This window comes from Oxyura jamaicensis, chromosome 3 (genome assembly GCF_011077185.1).
Source record: "Oxyura jamaicensis isolate SHBP4307 breed ruddy duck chromosome 3, BPBGC_Ojam_1.0, whole genome shotgun sequence".
Lineage (NCBI taxonomy): Eukaryota > Metazoa > Chordata > Aves > Anseriformes > Anatidae > Oxyura > Oxyura jamaicensis.
The window spans coordinates 60394650-60412869 of NC_048895.1; the positions used below are offsets into that span (position 1 = coordinate 60394650).

The 18220-nt window shown below is 36.9% G+C and overlaps 1 protein-coding gene across 1 annotated transcript in view; it reads left to right on the forward strand.

The window, feature by feature from the left end:
* MOXD1 (monooxygenase DBH like 1) overlaps nt 1-18220 on the forward strand; it is a 53244-nt gene that overhangs the window by 21005 nt on the left and 14019 nt on the right. The window contains exons 5-7 of the mRNA XM_035322588.1: nt 11976-12155; nt 14406-14508; nt 17603-17769. Coding sequence (XP_035178479.1) covers nt 11976-12155; nt 14406-14508; nt 17603-17769 — 450 coding nt within the window. The remainder of the gene's footprint in view (nt 1-11975; nt 12156-14405; nt 14509-17602; nt 17770-18220) is intronic.

Here is an 18220-nt window from a genome sequence, read left to right on the forward strand (position 1 = left end):
AGGGTAACTCTGCTTTTTGACAGTGGAATGCTTTAGTAATACCAAAGACCCCAGTGTGAAAATACAAAGGGACTCCAGTTTAAGAGACTGATTGATTGAAAGCCAGAAGGGCAGCGTGTAGCCTTCAGTACCTAAATGAGGGCACTGATTTTTAACTTGAGTGATACCAGACAGTAACTGCTTGTTGTTCTCTGGCTTGAACTTTTACGTTTTGCTGAATGTGATAACTCGAACAAATAGCATCATGCAGCCTGAAACAAGCAAATGTTCTCTATTTTCCTGTATGTCCCCCTGCAAAGCAATTTCAGCCTTGGTAAATTAGGTTGGCAACCAAATTATCATCTTACACTGCAGAGCTTGCAAGCTCTCTGCCCTTTGATCTGGAGGGCTGTCTTCATTGCAAGCCTGAATTGGCCCATTAAGTTTTGCAGTGTTAAAGACTCATATATAACTGAACTGACTGGAAAAACAAATTTTCCTATGCAGCTCTCTGAGGAAATAACAGAAATAGTATTTTTTTTTTTTTCCATAACCTGCTGAATTATTTCATATGTGAAATTATGTCATGCATTATTTCATTCTGTGATCAAAGATGAAACTACACTGACCACAGATTTTCCTGTCACACCAAACTTAATTTTTCTTAGTGGAATGGATTCTTATTTTGTGGTAATCTTTCATTTCACTTGTATATCATTACAATAAGAACACTTAAGCTATGCTCCTATGGCTCTATTCATTATTCCATGTCTGGTATGCAAAAATAATCTACTTCAGTTCTGTCATCAACAGACTTGAACATCTAGTTAATTTAATCCTGTTTCTTTGATTTTATTTATTTATTTATTTGTTTAAGACTACATCCATCCGTTATGGAATTGTATTCACTAGGCCAACACATGGTTGGAAAATATGTATTTTATGTGACTTTCTGGTTAAATAAAAGTCAGAAGTTATGTAAGTTCTAGTTGCATATATGCACTTAACTTAAAATATGACTAAAGGTGAGCATGGGGAAGGGGAGGATGCAGCTTTGGTGAAGCTCTTGGAGATTCAACTCCCATTTCTGAGATCTTCAGTAGAGGATTGCAATTGATTTACCCCATTAAGTCATGTAAAATGTCTTTTTCCCTTCCTCATTCTTGTATTCAGTTTTAGAATAATATGATTAGCTAGTGCACTGAGAAGATAAAATCTTGTCTAGAAATTGTCCGTAGTCAACCCAGATAGGTTTATTATACACTTCTTATAGCAGGTAATATAGTTCAAAGAAGAACTGGGCATCTGATGAGCAATTGTAAATCATCTTCTGAGCAAATAGCAGAACAGCAGGTTCATAGTTAGTAAAATCTGACTTGGTGGGGCTTATGCAGTATGAAGTAAGAAGCATCTGGATGGATCACAGAGCATATTTACCTCAGTCCTGCTAACTGCTTATCATTGGTTCTTACAATCAACTTTCTAATTCATATGAGTCACATAGTAACAGCATCTTAAGCTGTTACTTAAGCTTAAATTTGCTTAAATTTTCAGTAGGGCCATGCTTAATTTCTCCAATCTAATTTTTAGGGAGAAGAAATTTCATCCCTGATCTAACTATAAGAAGTATTTTTCTTCAGTTCCCACCTCTCCCTCTCCAACCCCAGCATTAGCTACTGGTTCAGTCTTCAGAGAGTAATGTTATGATACCTTCTCCATTTCTGCCTCCTCTTGCAGTGGACAGTAGTTGCAGCTATGTCGAGAGCATAGACTCATTGACTTCCTAAAAATAGAAAGAGCACTAATAACAGTGGAAGCATAATTTAGTCAGATAATACCACTCCACCATGTCCAAACATAGCATATATGACATCAAATTCACACAGTTGATGACTGAACCACAGCTAGATGATGAACAGTTTCTCTTTGTGCCACAATTTAAGTGAAGTTTTACCTGTTATGAGAATAACTTACATCATGACTCTAATTAAAAATAAAACAAACAAACAAACACACAACCTTAACCTGAGAAGACATAAGTATCTAAATTATTAAACATTGAAAACTAGTCTTCTTTCTCTTTTCCCTCATTTCAGTGACCTTGCCTTTGCTATCTCATAAGTTGCTTGAACTGGAACTGTGTCTTTCTATTTTGTGAAGTGTGAATTGAGTATTGGTTTCTAGAGAATTATAATATGTATAGAGAATTAAGAATAAGAATAGAGAAATAAGAAAATTATTATAAGAAATATAATTTTACTACAGTATTCTTAAGTGACTTCCAAAGAGCCATGTCATCTGAAAATTGCACTTGTTGTGTGGCTTTCTGGGAGCTGTTGATGAGTGTTGGAGCAAGCGTACCAGGATCTGATTCAGGGTGAGAAAATGTGGAAATCATGGTATTAACCTAGGCATAACCTAACATACACTACTCAGTGACATGTATTTTGTAAACCATCTCATGTATGCTAAACCTGTAAATAATTTTTTTTAAAGGGCATGAGCAACAGTTCCCAAAATTTGTTCCGCTGACTCAGGAAGCTGTGCCAAGTCAACATCATTAGCCTTGAGCATATTTTATCCCATGCTTTCACATCAGTAGACGTCAGGGGCCAGAGAGTCTGGGTTGGTGACTACTGTAGACAACTCAGTATCTGTAGGCTTAAAGTCTTTCTCATGCATGTTCGCCTTTGGTTCTCCTTTGCAAAAGTCAGCATTTCCTTCTCAGAAATTTGCTAACAGGATGCCCATGTATTTGTAAAACACAAAGCAGACATGTTGGATATTCTCACGCATTCTGTCTTTGGTAAAGCTTCTTGTTCCCTCCCAAGCAGGAAGAGAAAAAGTATGATGTTATTAAGCTATGATCAAAGGGAACATTTTGCAGTTGTACAGTAGTGTTAAAACCTCTTCCCTTGCCATCTCAAAGAAGCAGCTAGACATCTCTGTGTATTAATGGATATTTCATGACCAAAAAGGGAGTACCTTCATTGACTGTATAAGTAACTTGATAAGTACCTTAATTACTTATACTGTTCAAATTATATGTTCATCTGGAAATAATATGCACTCTTTATAGACTACCCATCTTGGCTTCAGATCTGAAAAGTATTTGGTTACATATTACTTTATTATTATATTGTTTTCCCAAGAAAGTAATGATATTACTGATTAATTGCTGATTAATTCTGTTTGGTGTGTATGGTGTTCTGAGAGACTGGTCGTACTGAATACTGCAACCATTCTGCCCATCTTTCTGTTGCCTGGGAGTGCAGTGAATGTATTGCCAGAAAGTGTAACTGAATGAAACATGTTTTGTCTTGACCCAAGCTTTTTATCAGATTGCTCCTCAGGGTTATACTTTTTAACTGTTGCTAAATGTGTTATCTTAAATCTTCAGACATACCTCAGGCAGAAACCATTTTTTAAATGAATATTTCTTTGAGGTATATTTCTTTTGGATTTAGTCTAAATTACTGCATGCCTTTCAAATCTGAAACTCTTTGTCAGTGGCAGAGTTCCAGGAAATTAATTAGGAATAAGAATTTAGGAATGGACTCAATGGCAGAGAACAAGAAGGCCTAAACCATCTCTAGTTCTCATTTTAAATGCTTTGTTTTTCATTATGATTATGCTGTTTGATTCCTCTCTCCTAATTAAAATATTTAAATTATTCTGCACACTGATCTATAGAAATTCTGGATGTACAGTTCAATCATTAGCATTTCTTTAATTATGGTAATATATGGGGACAGAAGGATTTGTGTGAATTTGGAGGTACAGCCTCCTCTCCAAATAACAGCACAGCAACAGTGACTTTTATCATTAAGGCATTATTCTTTTCCTATGAAAATTCTGCAGCTTAAAACTGCAGTATGGTAATTAGTTCTTAATGTGGTATGCTAATAAAACTTAAATAAGAGCCTTCATTGAACAACACAGTCACTGAGTAAACAAATCCTTTCTTCTTTACACCAAGAACAGGAAATATCTGTGCTGTGAATAAGTTTTTCCATTCATGTGGTAAGTACTTTTTTCTCCACAGTGATGTTACAATTTTTGTTACATGTTTTGAAGTATACCCCAAACCAGATAAAAACAAATGCCAACATTATAACTTAAATAAATAAATAAACAAGTCAGCACTGTTATTTCAACTTGGGATTATGTCCTGTATTTGAATCTTGCTTTGGAGAAAACAAACAAACAAACAAACAAACAAATAAACAAAAAAAAACCATGGACAAACCATGCAAATTTAAATGCCTTAAGTTGTATGGAACCTCTATTTTTGGTCTGGAAAATTTCCATCCTCCAAGGAAACCTTACCTAATCACATTATTAGGTTGGTGGTGGTTGCTGTTTCCTGTGCCTTTTCTACATCTGCATCTCTTTCATATTAAAATTTAAGAAGCCAGATATGTCAGTAACTACACAGATTTTATTTTTCTTCAGCTTGAATTTGTGAGAAATGTATATGAAAATAATTTAGATGAACATTTTTACATTTGGAGAACAATTCAAGATAATCAGCAATGCTTGTACATAGATAACTACCAGTGAAATAGATACAGTGGCATTGCTATGCCTCCTGCAATTTGCTTACCGAAACATACACCTTTTTAAGTAAATAGCACAGTATAAATTCAGAAGTGCTCAGGATCAAGAGCAATTTAAAGTGTTTTGTTAGTAATGGATGAATTTAAGGTCTGTATTATAGAGTGAGAAAAACAAATGGGCCTTTACTTGTGTGCATGCAAATGATAGGGCCAATCTAAGTAAAGATTACAGCAGCTAGTCCATGCTAGACTGCAGCCTGTTGAGCATTTGATGTATCTCTTTCAGCCATAACTGTTCTGTGGTATTAATTTAATGCTTTCTGACAGATGGGTAAGGTGGGTGGAGGGCTGGAAGGGTGGTCGCTGCCTGACCCCAGGATTCTAGAACCTGAGGCTGAAAGTCTGCAGCAAATTTGTGTCCCAGACACAATGCTGGCCTAGACAGGCTATCCTCTGGACACAAGATAGCTGTTGGGTTGTTGGGGTTAAAAACCTGATCTACACTTGGGGTCATGTACTTAAACATCTATCCCAGCTCAGGGGCATATTTCTAGCTCTTGGGTTTTTTTGCTCAGCACACTTCTGAGTTGTGTGGAAGAACCAAAGAACCAATGCTAAGCAGAAAGACACTAGCATTTTTTTTCTTTCTGAAAAGTTATATGAAAATAAAACCATATTATTATTATTATTATTTATTATTATTATTATTATTATTATTTTTTGTGGTGGTGGTGAATACACAGAGTTTTTGCTGAAAAAGACCCAACTTTATTAAGCCAAGTATTTCCAAGTATTTACTTTTTGGAAGAAAAATCTTCAACTTTTAATCAGATGTTTTAGATAAATATTTGTTTATTCTGTGACTACATTTTTGAAAAAAAAAAAAAAAAAGATAAAAAGAAAAGAAAAGAATCAGAATAACCTTGATGATACTGTATCTACCTTTGAGGAGCTTTTCTAAATTGGAGAGTTTTTTTGAATGTATATGCTGTACATTTTGGAAAGAAGTATGAAGTCCAGAGTAATCAATAAGAAGGTGATTGTTCTTCCCAAGGATAAGTATAGAAAGCAGAGAGCAAAAACCTCCATCTTCTGTTACAAAAATTCTCTTCAGTAATCTCAGCCAGCACTTAGCTTCACAACCATCACTTTTTGCTCTGAGTTAATCAGGGACATGGCAAAGTCATATAAATAAAATAGCCAACTTATGCAATAGAATCTTATATACAGCAGTGCTAGGACAAAATCTTGTGACAATTTTTATTTTCAGTTTTGAGAGTATAAAAAAATGTTTTTTCTTCGTGTCACTGGGTGTACATACACACAATGTTGTGTAAGGCTAATGCCTTGGTTGGAGTAATTTACAGTGGTAAATGCCATACCATGCCGTAGTGTCTTTTGGTTAGTAGAGGTCATGACAGGATGCTTGGTGCTTTTTAGTGTTCTCCAGAGGAAACTGGAAATCTTAGTAGCTTAACACTTGTGCAACTGATGTCAGTTTGAAGAAGACTCTGGGCTGAGGTACGTCTGTTCTTTTTTCAAACCATTCCTTTTCATGTTTAGTATCACGGCCTTGCTTGAGGACTGCATTCCTTTTACTTTGTTGCAGATTGCCTGGCATGGTTTTGACCACTGCTGAACGACTAATGCCCAGACATGGTTCAGGCAGCTGTACGACCAATTATTAGACAGTTTAGCTCTATGAATATGTGAACAAGGCATCCCACAGAGATTCAAGGCTAGATACATCTGTGGTCTGCATTTATTTGTGTACATTTGGCTAAAGAAGGCTAGATGTCACTGGATGTAATAGATTATTGGCAGCACATTTTATCTGGGAACTTTGAAATGTAAAATTAAGTTGAAACTAGCTTTTGAGCCTGAAAAAATAAAATTGTATTTTTTATTGACATTTCTGTATAAAAAAATCATTGCAAAAAGACCAAAAACCAGTTGCTATTTTAGTATATAAAAATAAATTCAGCAGTTTGTTTACTTAAGGTCTGTGAACTGTATTTTCTAACAGGGACGCTATGGGGGAGACTATGGAGATAGTTTACTGACTTTTATCATTCACACAAACAGGCATGAAGAACAAACCACAGCTGTAACATCAAAGAAAGCAAAGCAAATAAAAAGGGAGGAAAAAGAATAAGCAAGAAAGACTTCCAGCTTTCTGGAGATAATTTTTCCTTGTAGGGAATCTAACTTTTTGGACCATTTCATCTGTTTGCATTTTCATCCAGCTTAATGTGTCTTACATTAGTATCTTGACCCTGTTTATCAGCAGCTTGAGATGCAAGCCTCTATTACATTACAATTTTGGCTTTTTTATTATTATTATTATTTAATAAAACAAGTGCATGTGGTATGTTCAGTTTGTGCAGTAGGTAAAGAGATAATAGGTAATAGAGAAGAAAGGAAGAAAAATTGAAGCTAAGTAATCCAGGACTAGTGAGCGTAGGCATTTTCTTTGTTCGTGTGATGTAAACCTGCTGACTAAAACAGGTTTTCTGTTAAAGTAACAGGTGGGAAGCAAGCGTCTTTTCTATTTTAACTTAAACTGAAAATTTGTTATTTTTATATGCTTTGAAAGTCAATGTTTTGGGAAGTACTAAGAGAGACAGTAATGATGAAAAGAACGCCTTGACACCTCTCAACCTGCCCCATCATTACAGATAATGTTAATCAAACACAATAACCATAACCCATACTTCTAGTTGCAAAAGACATTGTCTTTATTTTGCATGATGTTTATTTTAAATACCTCCTTCTTTGGAACTATGATTTGATGTGGCGGGGGATTATAGTACCTCTATTGTTTTTTTGCCTCTTTTAATGAAAGTCAGATTAGTTCATGTATGTCAGTGTGCTCATTTAGCAAGATGTTTCACCCAAGTTTTCAGGAAACGTAGAGAGGATGCAAAAAGTAAGCCATCATGAATAATAAAACAGCAGCTTCTTTTTGCAGGTTTTGTGAAAAGCAGGGGAGGGCAATTCTTGTGCATCCACTTATTTTTTCTCCAGTTCCAAATGCTTTCGGCAATTTGATGCAGAGTGGACATAGGGCTTTTGTTCTCCAAGCCCCTGGCAGTTATGAAATGTCAAGCAGAAAATGCACTTTGCCTGCAGGCGAGGAAGTCACTGAGGTGCTCCAGTAGTGCAGTATCTCTTCTGGCTTATTCCCGACATGGCAAATAGATGAACCCTGGTTCTTTGTATTGCAGCAACAGTGAAGGCACCTCAAAGAATGAGGTAAAATGGAGAATTGGATGTTTTAGGTGATTATGTGTAAATTCCCTTTGAATCTCTTTTCAGCCTCTTTCTTTACTCCTTTGGCTAAAAGGAAGTGAGTAGGAATTACCAAGGAAAGAGAAAGGAACAACTTTTCAAAGTCACAATTTTCCCCATAGTTACTGAAAGTAATTATACTTTCATACTGAAAGGCTGAATCCCATTTACACTACAACCCATTCTAAATTTCTCAGATATTGGTGGCTGAAAGTGACATTTGAGTGTCCCCTTACCTTACAAGTACAAACTAAGCAAGCCTATGTATAAGAATCCTGACAAAAATGAATGAATGAAGTCTGCAGTGTTTATTAACTATTATATAGTATGCCATACTTTATTGCCTTTTCTATATTTTTCTTCATGCCCTAATTTAGCATAGTAAATTATTATCTTTTCATAAGTATTCTAAGAGTTGAATTATTTCCGAAGACAAATGTACAAGACAGCCATGGTGACTTTTCAGTTTTGGCCCACCATTATTGTGACTGGAGACCTGCAAACTTAGACCTTAGCTAAGCTTTCAGTTCTGTGGTTTGTGGATTAAAGACTGCCAATCCCCCCCAAAGTTTTATGCTTAAAAATTCAAATAATTGGAAACTCTGAATCTGTGTACTAAACAGTTCACATTTTATGAATGAATGCCTATAATTAGGGATCGAGACTGATATAGAGCTGTTCATAGAGGAATAACCTTGTAGGAGATGAGCCCAGAAATTGTGTTATCATTCATTGGGACTGCAAGTGCTCTGGAGACCAGGCCACCCTGGTATTAGGTATTTAATTGTAGATACCTGCTCTAGCAACTGATTTTACACTTGGGACTACTTATGTGCCCATTTAAATGCATTAGTGGTTTGCTAGATTTGGCCTTGTTTTTGAGGAACTTGGTCATTGTTCATCATTGTTTGTAAGACTGGCCAGAAAACAAGAATTCTGTTTATTGAAAAAAAAAAAAAAAAAAGAAAAAAGAAAAAAAAAAGTTTTTAATTTCTTTTCTGCTTGAAGCAAATTAAGCTGCACAGATGTTCTTTGTGGAAAGTGAGAGAGGAAGAGGGAGGCAGCTTAAACAACCTCCTCACTCTATAAGCTACAATGACAAATGGTTGAGTAACTAGGACAGGACTCACCTGGGAGTAGAATTGGCATGTTTAAATCCCTGCTCCAGTTAACCACTAGGAATAAAGGGTCAAATAAAAGTGTTTGATTTTATTTTCTGCTGAAGTTATTCCACTAAGTAAGTGTAGTTAGCTACTTACTGAATCAGAGAAAGAGAGCCCAGTGTGTCAAGGGGGGCTGCTGTTCTTTCGCATTTCAGTCAGAATTGATCCTGTGAGCCTTAGGGAGCTGGCCAGTAAAATGTTTCCCTACATTACTGGGTAATGAACAATTTGTGATCATGAGATTTTTCTAAAATTTTTTTAAAAAATTTTTTACCCCACCCTTTTTTTTTTTTTTTTTTTTTTTTTTCTGTATTTGTTTAAAAGGAAGGAGAGAATGGTGGTAGTTCTGTAACCAAGTTGTAATTAAAATGTATGGCAGGTCTTAAGTTCACTACTGCTTTTCATTATTTCTTGGTGCATCTGAAGAATATGAGAAGTCCTACACTGGAAAGATGCTCAAGTTTTTTTTTTTTTTTTTTTTTTTTTTTTTTTTTTTTTTTTCTTCATTAAAGATGAACAAAACTACTTTCTGAAGTGCTGTTTTTGTTTAGGTATCTGAGACTAAGAAACTGATCACAGGATGTGAGTTTCTAATTTTGGTGATGTCCCATTGTTCTGAGGGGAAGCTGGTTTTGCAGTAGTGATTGTAAGCACAACAGGTGCTGGGATCCTGTAGCAGCAGGCAGAACTATCATGCCTTTGGACAAAAATATTTTTTTCTTGGTAGATACAGAGATATTATTCCCATAACCATCATCTGATTAGCCCATACACTATGTGGAATTTCTAAATTCCCAAGATACATACTGCTGTTTCATGTATAAGCTGCCATGATATGATTCTGCATTATTTGGATAGATGTATATGAAGGAATAGAGGAGGAAGCAACATCAAGCTGAAATGGATTTCTAAATTGTTGTCAGTCAGCCTGATATATTTGGATATGAATTCTTATCTGATGGGAGAACTGACTCTTTGCACCTTTTCAAAAATACCTTTATTTTTTTAGTATAGTAATTAATGATAATGGTAATGCTAACCAAAATAGGGATTACTGAAAACAGTACAGAATATCCCTTGTGAAGCATTTCAGTCTAGCCATCAGAACAAAACTTTGATATGTCTGTGCAAATTGGCATCCTTCCATTGATTTCTAAGCACAGTGAAGTGGGTGGGTTTGGGTTGCACACTTCTTGGACAGACTTGCAGTTACTCAGCAGCAGCTGGACTCCCCAAGAGCCTGACTTCAATGGTATTTTGCACATTTATATCACCGAGGGTGGTCTTGTTATGAACACACTCTAGTCACTTCTTCCTGCCCTTCCCCTTTTGTAACTGGTTTAGTGGTTTGAAGAAAGTGCAGAGATGAATTTCTGGTGACAATATTGTGCTGAAAATATTTTACTAAGATAATAAACTATTCTTTCTTACCCTGCTCTCGTCCTCTGATACCCAGGGTTCATGTGCTTGCAAAACAAATAGATGCAATGTTAGGATGTATATACATTTTTTCCTCTTTAAAACACCTTCTCTTTCCTAACAATAGTAAAATGCAATACTGCATGGCTCTCCACATCTTAAGTGCTGTATTGCTAAAACATCACCTTTCTTGTGAAAACATTTACAGAGAATGTGTATGTTATTCAACTTAAAGGTAGATATGATAGACATGGATTTGCATTCAATCTTTGAATGCAAAACAAGGGAGAAACTCTTTTCATTTTAATATTGTTTTCTATATGCTGATATTTTGTGGAATATGATCTTTCTGAAAAGCAAAATAATTTTTTTAGAAGTATTCATGTTTGCTCAGATGTCATCTCTGATGGAGATAATTTAACGTCATCCATCCGAAGAGAGAGTAAATGTTATATTGGAAAGAAATTTTGGGCTACCCTGAGGTTCAGTGGTCACATTACACTGTGGGCACTCCTGCAACCCTGTGAAACTTCCATCTCCTCATTGCTACAAGCAGACCAGAGCACCCAGCCTCTGGGGAATGACTTAATGTTAATGGGGTCTTTACAACTGAACAGACTGTAAATTAGGTCTAATTTTTCATAGATGTCTTAAAAAATTTGGAAGTCCATCTTGACCTGCTGAGGAATGTGGGGTTATACCTCCAGGCTCCCCCTAGATTTACAGAATTTACAGAATCACAGAATCACAGAATAGTCTAGGTTGGAAGAGACCTCCAAGATCACCGAGTCCAACCTCTGACCTAACACTAACAAGTCCTCCACTAAACCATATCCCTAAGCTCTACATCTAAACGTCTTTTAAAGACCTCCAGGGATGGTGACTCAACCACTTCCCTGGGCAGCCTATTCCAGTGACTAACAACCCGTTCAGTAAAGAAGTTCTTCCTAATATCCAACCTAAATTATGGGCAGCTCTATCCAACCTATTTATGGGCAGCTCTAGTTCAAAGTAGTACAAAAGAGGCAGAGTCAGGGATGAAATGTCCTGTGTAGTTGAGATACCAAGCTGGTTTAGCTGAGCAGACATACAGCTGGTTTATATCCCCTTCATGCTGGAATGCAGCTAAACAGGATTGGGCAGGGAGAAATAAAAGTAACAGTTCAAGACTGGGGCGGGAGAAGGGAGAACAAGACAGATGGCAACATAGGTCTAGTCAAGACACAGATTTTTCTTCCTGTTTGCTATTGATGCACCCAATAATGTTTTTAATGCTTGGAGTTGCAGAGTGCTGAAGTAGCATCTCAACCTAATTACAATTGAATATCAAGCCTTCACTTTCAGTAAAAGTGCACCATATTATTTGCTGTTCTGTCTGCATACCCACATTGAAATAGTCATATTTGAGATTTCTCTCCTCCTCTCCTCTCCTCTCCTCTCCTCTCCTCTCCTCTCCTCTCCTCTCCTCTCCTCTCCTCTCCTCTCCTCTCCTCTCCTCTCCTCTCCTCTCCTCTCCTCTCCTCTACTCTACTCTCCTCTCTCCTTCTTTTCTTAACATTGACAGGTTGAGCCATTGATCCAGAAGGGCCATGAGAACGTGGTGCACCATATCCTGCTGTATCAGTGCAGCAGCCACTTGAATGACAGTGTGCTGGACTACGGACATGAGTGTTACCATCCCAATATGCCAGACTCTTTCTTCACATGTGAGACAGTCATTTTTGCTTGGGCCATTGGAGGAGAGGTAGGATGAATGGCTATCTAGCACTGTTAATCTGTGGGGCATCAGGAGGGTGTATATCATAATAAAGCTTCCTTCTAGCATGTCAGTGAGTTCTTAATCTGTCTTTTTTATTTTTATTATTTTTTATGGGTAAAGAAGCACAATCCTTAAATGGATTCACCACTGTCTTCAACTTCTTGTTGGCCTTCTAAGTGATAAATGCAAGGAACATCTTGAGTGACAAGCTAAAAATAATGAAAATAGTACAGAGAGTTGATGCTTTAGGCAGAAAAAGATTACTTGGGAACATGGAAATCTGTCACCATATCAGCTTGCCCCATCTGATAAGAAAATGCACTGCTTCCAGCAAGGACTAATGTCTGTTATCTGTGGAGGATGACAGAATGAATAGCACTCTGTAGGTGACTGCATCCAAGACTTTCCAACTGAAATCAGACATATGTCTAACTCCTTTTGTGCATAAGAAGGACCTTCCCCCATTCAGGCAAATCATTCTGAAATTTCCTTCCCAGCCCTAAAAGACGTAATTTCAGTGTAGGAGTGATTGTGTTTTGGTGCAGAGAGGGCACAAGGACCACTTTGCTTGTGGCAATGGGACATATCTACTTAAAACACAGTCTCTGATGCCATGTTAACCCCCGGCTGTGTTTTCAGTTTATTTCATATGCTAATTTAAGCTGCAGTTAATGCTTTCAGCTGACATAAAGCAGCACTACTGCCAAAAGAAGCGTCCCAACCCTTCTTTACCCCCTTGCTTCACTGCATGCCCACTTAAACCTGGTGCAGGCAAAGAGAGGGACTGGGGGGGATCACAGTTTCTGGAGGCTTCACTGGCCAGCCAGCAGTCCAAAAACTGTATTTGAGTGCTGCAGTGTGAGGAAGATGGATCTGCTACCCATGTAGCTACCCATCAAAAGAAGCTTAATCCACTATGAGCATTATCCCTGATGTATGCTTTGTGCATTTTTGCCATCAGCTATGCTCTGACCTAGTATTTGTACTTTCAACTTTTTTAAACTAAGTGAAATTAAAAAAAAAGCTCATATAAATAAATTATCATCTGACAAACTCTGTGAAGGCGTTTGTAAGGATGGTCCTGTTAAAGATCTACAGAGAGGGTTACATTCAGGTTTACTGGAGTACTCACAGCGCTTCAGTTTACCTTTATGTAACATGGAGGTGATAATACTGCTATATTCTGAGTTTAATTCATTAATGTCCATCAAGCATCGGAAAGTTGGGATCTCAAACATAGTATCTGTGTAATAAAGATGAATTCATCCAAAAGTGAATATGTTATATGAGTTCATTTATAAAATGAATTCATTTATAAGATGCTGGTATTTTGCATTGAATCAGGAGTGAGCTTCTGAAGCAAATCTCCCAGCTATCCCCACTTAACTAAGCTACTTTTTTTTTTTTTTTTCCTTAACTTCAAGTTAAATTGAATTTTTGGGGTTGAACCCAGCACCTCTCCCAGCAATAAATGGGATTCAGTGCATAGGCTCTGAGTAGAGCTTGTCCAAGGAAAACAGTCTGAGGACAGAGGGTCCAGCACAAGCTGTTACGCTGTACAGATCAATTTATTTTTCATCACATGGCTTCCTAATGTAAATGTAGCCATTAAGATCATTTTTATTGTTGAAATAATTTTTCTTAGAATGCAGTGATTTAAACAATAAAACAATAATAATAATAATAATAATAAAATATAGTTGTGAACAACCTCAATATTCCTTGGAAATTACTGCTTTTGTAAACTAGCAATATTTAAAATGTAGATTCACTTTTTCATAAGGATTTTATTGTCAGACTAACTGCTTGATGGTGCAGTGTTTATACATCTAAAATGGCATTTTCATTTTCTACTCAAGCAATAAATAAAGGATAAAAAAACTCATAAGATCATGGGATAATGCGAGTTGAAAGAGACCTCAGGAAGTCTTTAGTCCTGCCTCCTACTTCAAGGAGGGTAAGCCATGAGGTCGGACTGGGTTGCTCAGGGCTTTATCTTTTGGAAAGCACAAGACCTAATAATTTATACTGCCATAGTTATTTAGTGCATGCAGTAATAATAAATATAGTATGCCAAAATGCTATGTTCAGAAAGTTACATTTATAAATTTAATTATGATGATGATTGTATAGGTAATTGTATTTATTAAAAAAACAACACACGCGCACACACAAAAACAAACTTTTAATTATGGGAAAAGTTCTTTAAATTAATGTGCAAGTGTTGAATTCCAGGGCTTCACCTACCCTCCCCACGTTGGCTTATCCATCGGCACAGCAGCTGATCCTCAGTTTGTTCTTATGGAGGTGCACTACGACAATCCATCATACACGGAAGGTTTGTACCCTCACACTCTTTAAAACATGCAAGACTGAAAAATGTACTACACACAAGAGTTTCGCATTGCATCAGACTGCAAACAGAAGAGATGCAAAGCTGAGGCTATTTTCCCCTGCTCAGTAGTTCCTGGTTCCCAGTATTTTTCTCATTGCACTGAAGTGAGAAAAACTTCACTCTCTCTTAGCCTGAAGACAATGGGAGATTCAGAGATACAAGGAGTTGTGGACCAGGTGAATACACCTTTTATCACAACATTCTTCATGTTATCTCTCTCTCCGTGCATTGCTTTTGCTCTGAAACCCAGAGCAGATATCCAGAAGTCTCATTATTCAGATTGAGAAATAGCATCATGCAAAGTGCTAGATAGCATCACAGGGAATGTGCCTTTTATTAATTTTAAAAGTATTTTTTTAAAGACATCTAAACAGTGGGTAGTTTCTGAAAGTGAAATAAAAACTCACGATTCTAGACTATTCATTAGGTAAAACCAGTTTATCTTAATTGATAAGCTTCTCTTTTATAATGTTATTTTTAAATCTTCATTCTAAAATTTATTTATATCTAGAAGAAAGAAAGTTAAGTTTTTGTGTGAAACTGGGGAGCCCCAAAAAATCTAGGATACTTCAAAGCTGACTTTTGAAAAGACCAGTAATTTTTTGTTGTTGTTGCTCTTTAACAACAATTTGTTGAACTGCTGTCTGAGGATATTCTGATGACTAGTACAGATGACCTGGGTAAAATCCATTGCAGCACAGTGTACTGGTCCTTCTTTACATCCCTATGTGTTTAAATAAAATCCTTAGTGTCGGCTGGGGAATTCCATCTTACTGTTATTCCCTCTCTTTGTGATGTCGTAAATGAACTTTCTTAAAATTGTTTTATTTAATGACAGCCACTCACCCTTCAGCATGAACGTTCTTATGTGATACAGCAATCTGTGTTTGTGTCCTTGATGCTACACGCTTTTCCACCAAATACTACCTGAAAGCCTGATGTGTCACATGCAGAAAACTTGTATCCAAATGAGGCTGTGTCCCTAAATTCACTATTTTCTTTTAATTGACTGTGCTCTATGATTTTGGTTTAGTTTAAGTGACACAAGCAAAATCTGGGAATCTGTAATATTTTGTTTCCTTTGTAAGCAATGGGGACAGCTTTGCTTTTTGCTGGGACAGCCCCAGGTGAACACAGGGTCTCATCAAAGACCTGGGAAAGTTAGGCGTAGGCAGAGCAGGGTGTCTGTGATCTGTGTGGTGTTTGTCTCCTCCCTGACAAAGTACATTGTATGAGATTGTGATAGGAGAGGGAGGGAGAGGACCCAGGTGCTCCTGCTGCTTCGGTGCAGGTGGGGTGTGTGAGTCCTCCCACCCATCCTGCCACCAGATCACCTTTCTTTTCCCATTTTGGGGTCAGTGTTTTCCCAGCTTGGGTCTTGCAGTTAAGCCACCAGGTTCACCTCTGCATCTGGGGCAATGTTTGCCTAAGTGACTCAGCTTCATAGTCCGTGCTGGCTCCTGGTTAGACTCAAGAATTGCTTCTAGCTTGTTTGTTTTTGAATTTTTCCTTTTCTGAAGTCATTTACATCCCCTTTAATTTGAAAGATGACCCCTTTGGATTTTGTTTAACAAAAACTCTTAGATATCATAACAATTTCTGGCATTTAGATATTAGCAGCCTGCTTGACGGGGAAATACCACAAAATCCAAGTTGATGAGATTACAAATAGCTTCAGAAAGGGAATGAGTGCGGATTCCAAAATGAATTAAAATTGAGATGTTGTGGGACAGTGTATATCAGCTGAAATATGATTAGTATACTGCAGATTGTCTTGTAGTTCCCTACCACTTGTAATTGGTTGTGCTTAGCTCATATAGTTTGTTCTGTAGTACTTACATGCTACTCTATCTTAGGTACTACAGGGAAGGAGTAACTTAGTGCCTCCCCTGTCCCTCTGCCATTTGGCTATCTTAAAATAACCTGTTGATTTCATACTGATGGAAAATTTGGTTTCAGCCATTGTTATGTCTGTTATGTTTTTTGAAAGACTAATAGAGGAAGCCTCTTACCTCTCTGACATACTTGGCAATGTTTTTGCATTTCTGATTTTCAAAGCTGAAATTTGCAAAGGAGCAGCAAACAGGAAGCTAACAGATGTACTAACACAGAATTTAAGGTTGTGCAATACAAATTAATCTTGGCTTTAGCTTATATCTTGCCTCATAAAAATGGCTAATGCAGGGTAAATATTTATAATCAGTGAGTGGATGGAGGCACAAATTCTGAGTGTATATACAAAAAAATACATATGGCATTTAGATGAATGAAGTAGATTCATATCATTTTCAATTTTAAAAGCTCAACCTTCTTACAGCAGGCTTTGGTTCTTCAAAATACTTTTGAAATCAAGAGAAGTCCTTGAGGGCAGGATTAAAAGCCAGTGTAGTTCTCTTGTCTTCTTTATTCAAAGTGCTGTTATTATCTACAAGTTTGTGATTTAGGAAGTTTTCATATGTTTAGGGGAGATTTAATTGGGGAGATTGTGAAAGGGATGCATTTGGTCATCTGAGGTATGCGGTAATGTGACAGGCAATCCAAAAGAAAAAAATATGATTAATATTAGGGCTTAAGGTAAAGGAATACATAAGTTCACAAGCACAATATACACACAGCTCCAAAAGTTCAAAGAAAAAAGCAAATACAACTTTAAGTTGTGCTTTAAATATTTTATTTTAAAATCATACATAGCACCTTTTGAGGTCTTATTATTTCCTTGTATTGTTTTCTATGCCTGTGATTTCTTTTCTTTTCTCAGACATCCATGTTAGGTGACTTAACAGAAGGGACTACAAGCAGCACACATTTTTCATTTGTGTCTGAACAGTGCAGATATCAACATGCCATCTTTAACAACCCTCCTGTGGGCTGCCCCTATTTATTGCTTCCTGCATATAGTTTCCAGGTTATTGAGATTGATTCCTCAATTTTCGTGTAAAAAACTTAGGACAAGCCTTGAAAAATGCAAAATAATTGGGTTTTTATATGTTTTTAATACTGATTTACAGCCATGGCTGACTGTGTTCTTTTGTTGCAGGCTTGATAGATAACTCTGGTCTGAGGCTATTTTATACTCCGATTTTAAGGAAATATGATGCTGGGGTTATTGAAGCTGGTCTTTGGGTCAGCCTATTCCACAATATCCCACCGGGCATGCCTGAATTTGTGTCAGAGGGTCACTGCACATTGGAATGTCTGGAAGAGGTATGTCTCCTGCCTGACACCAGTGGTTTTCATGCTTAGAAATAGTTTAGGACAGTTTCTTTATCGTCTTGGGAAGATTGATAATTGCCAGTTAAAGACATGAGGAAAGACATCTGCTACATGCTGCCCTACAGAATTTTGAATCTTTTTGGATCTGGGTATTTCAGATGCTTGGTATTGAGGTTGCTTTTCTGATACAAGTAATACTGGATGATACAGTGTTTGTGATGATTTAATTCTGTTCAATATATAAACATAACATTGTTTTCCAAGGCAAAGCTATTGATAGCCTAGAATCACTAACCTAAAAGAAATGTTGAGAGAGACTAAGATCTATGCATATGCAAAAGGCTCCTAATAGTAAAGTGAAAGCCTGAAAAGTGATCTCAGATCAACCACATAAACTAAAGACCTGAGCTATTTTTGTTGTATGGCCCAAAGCACAAAATTA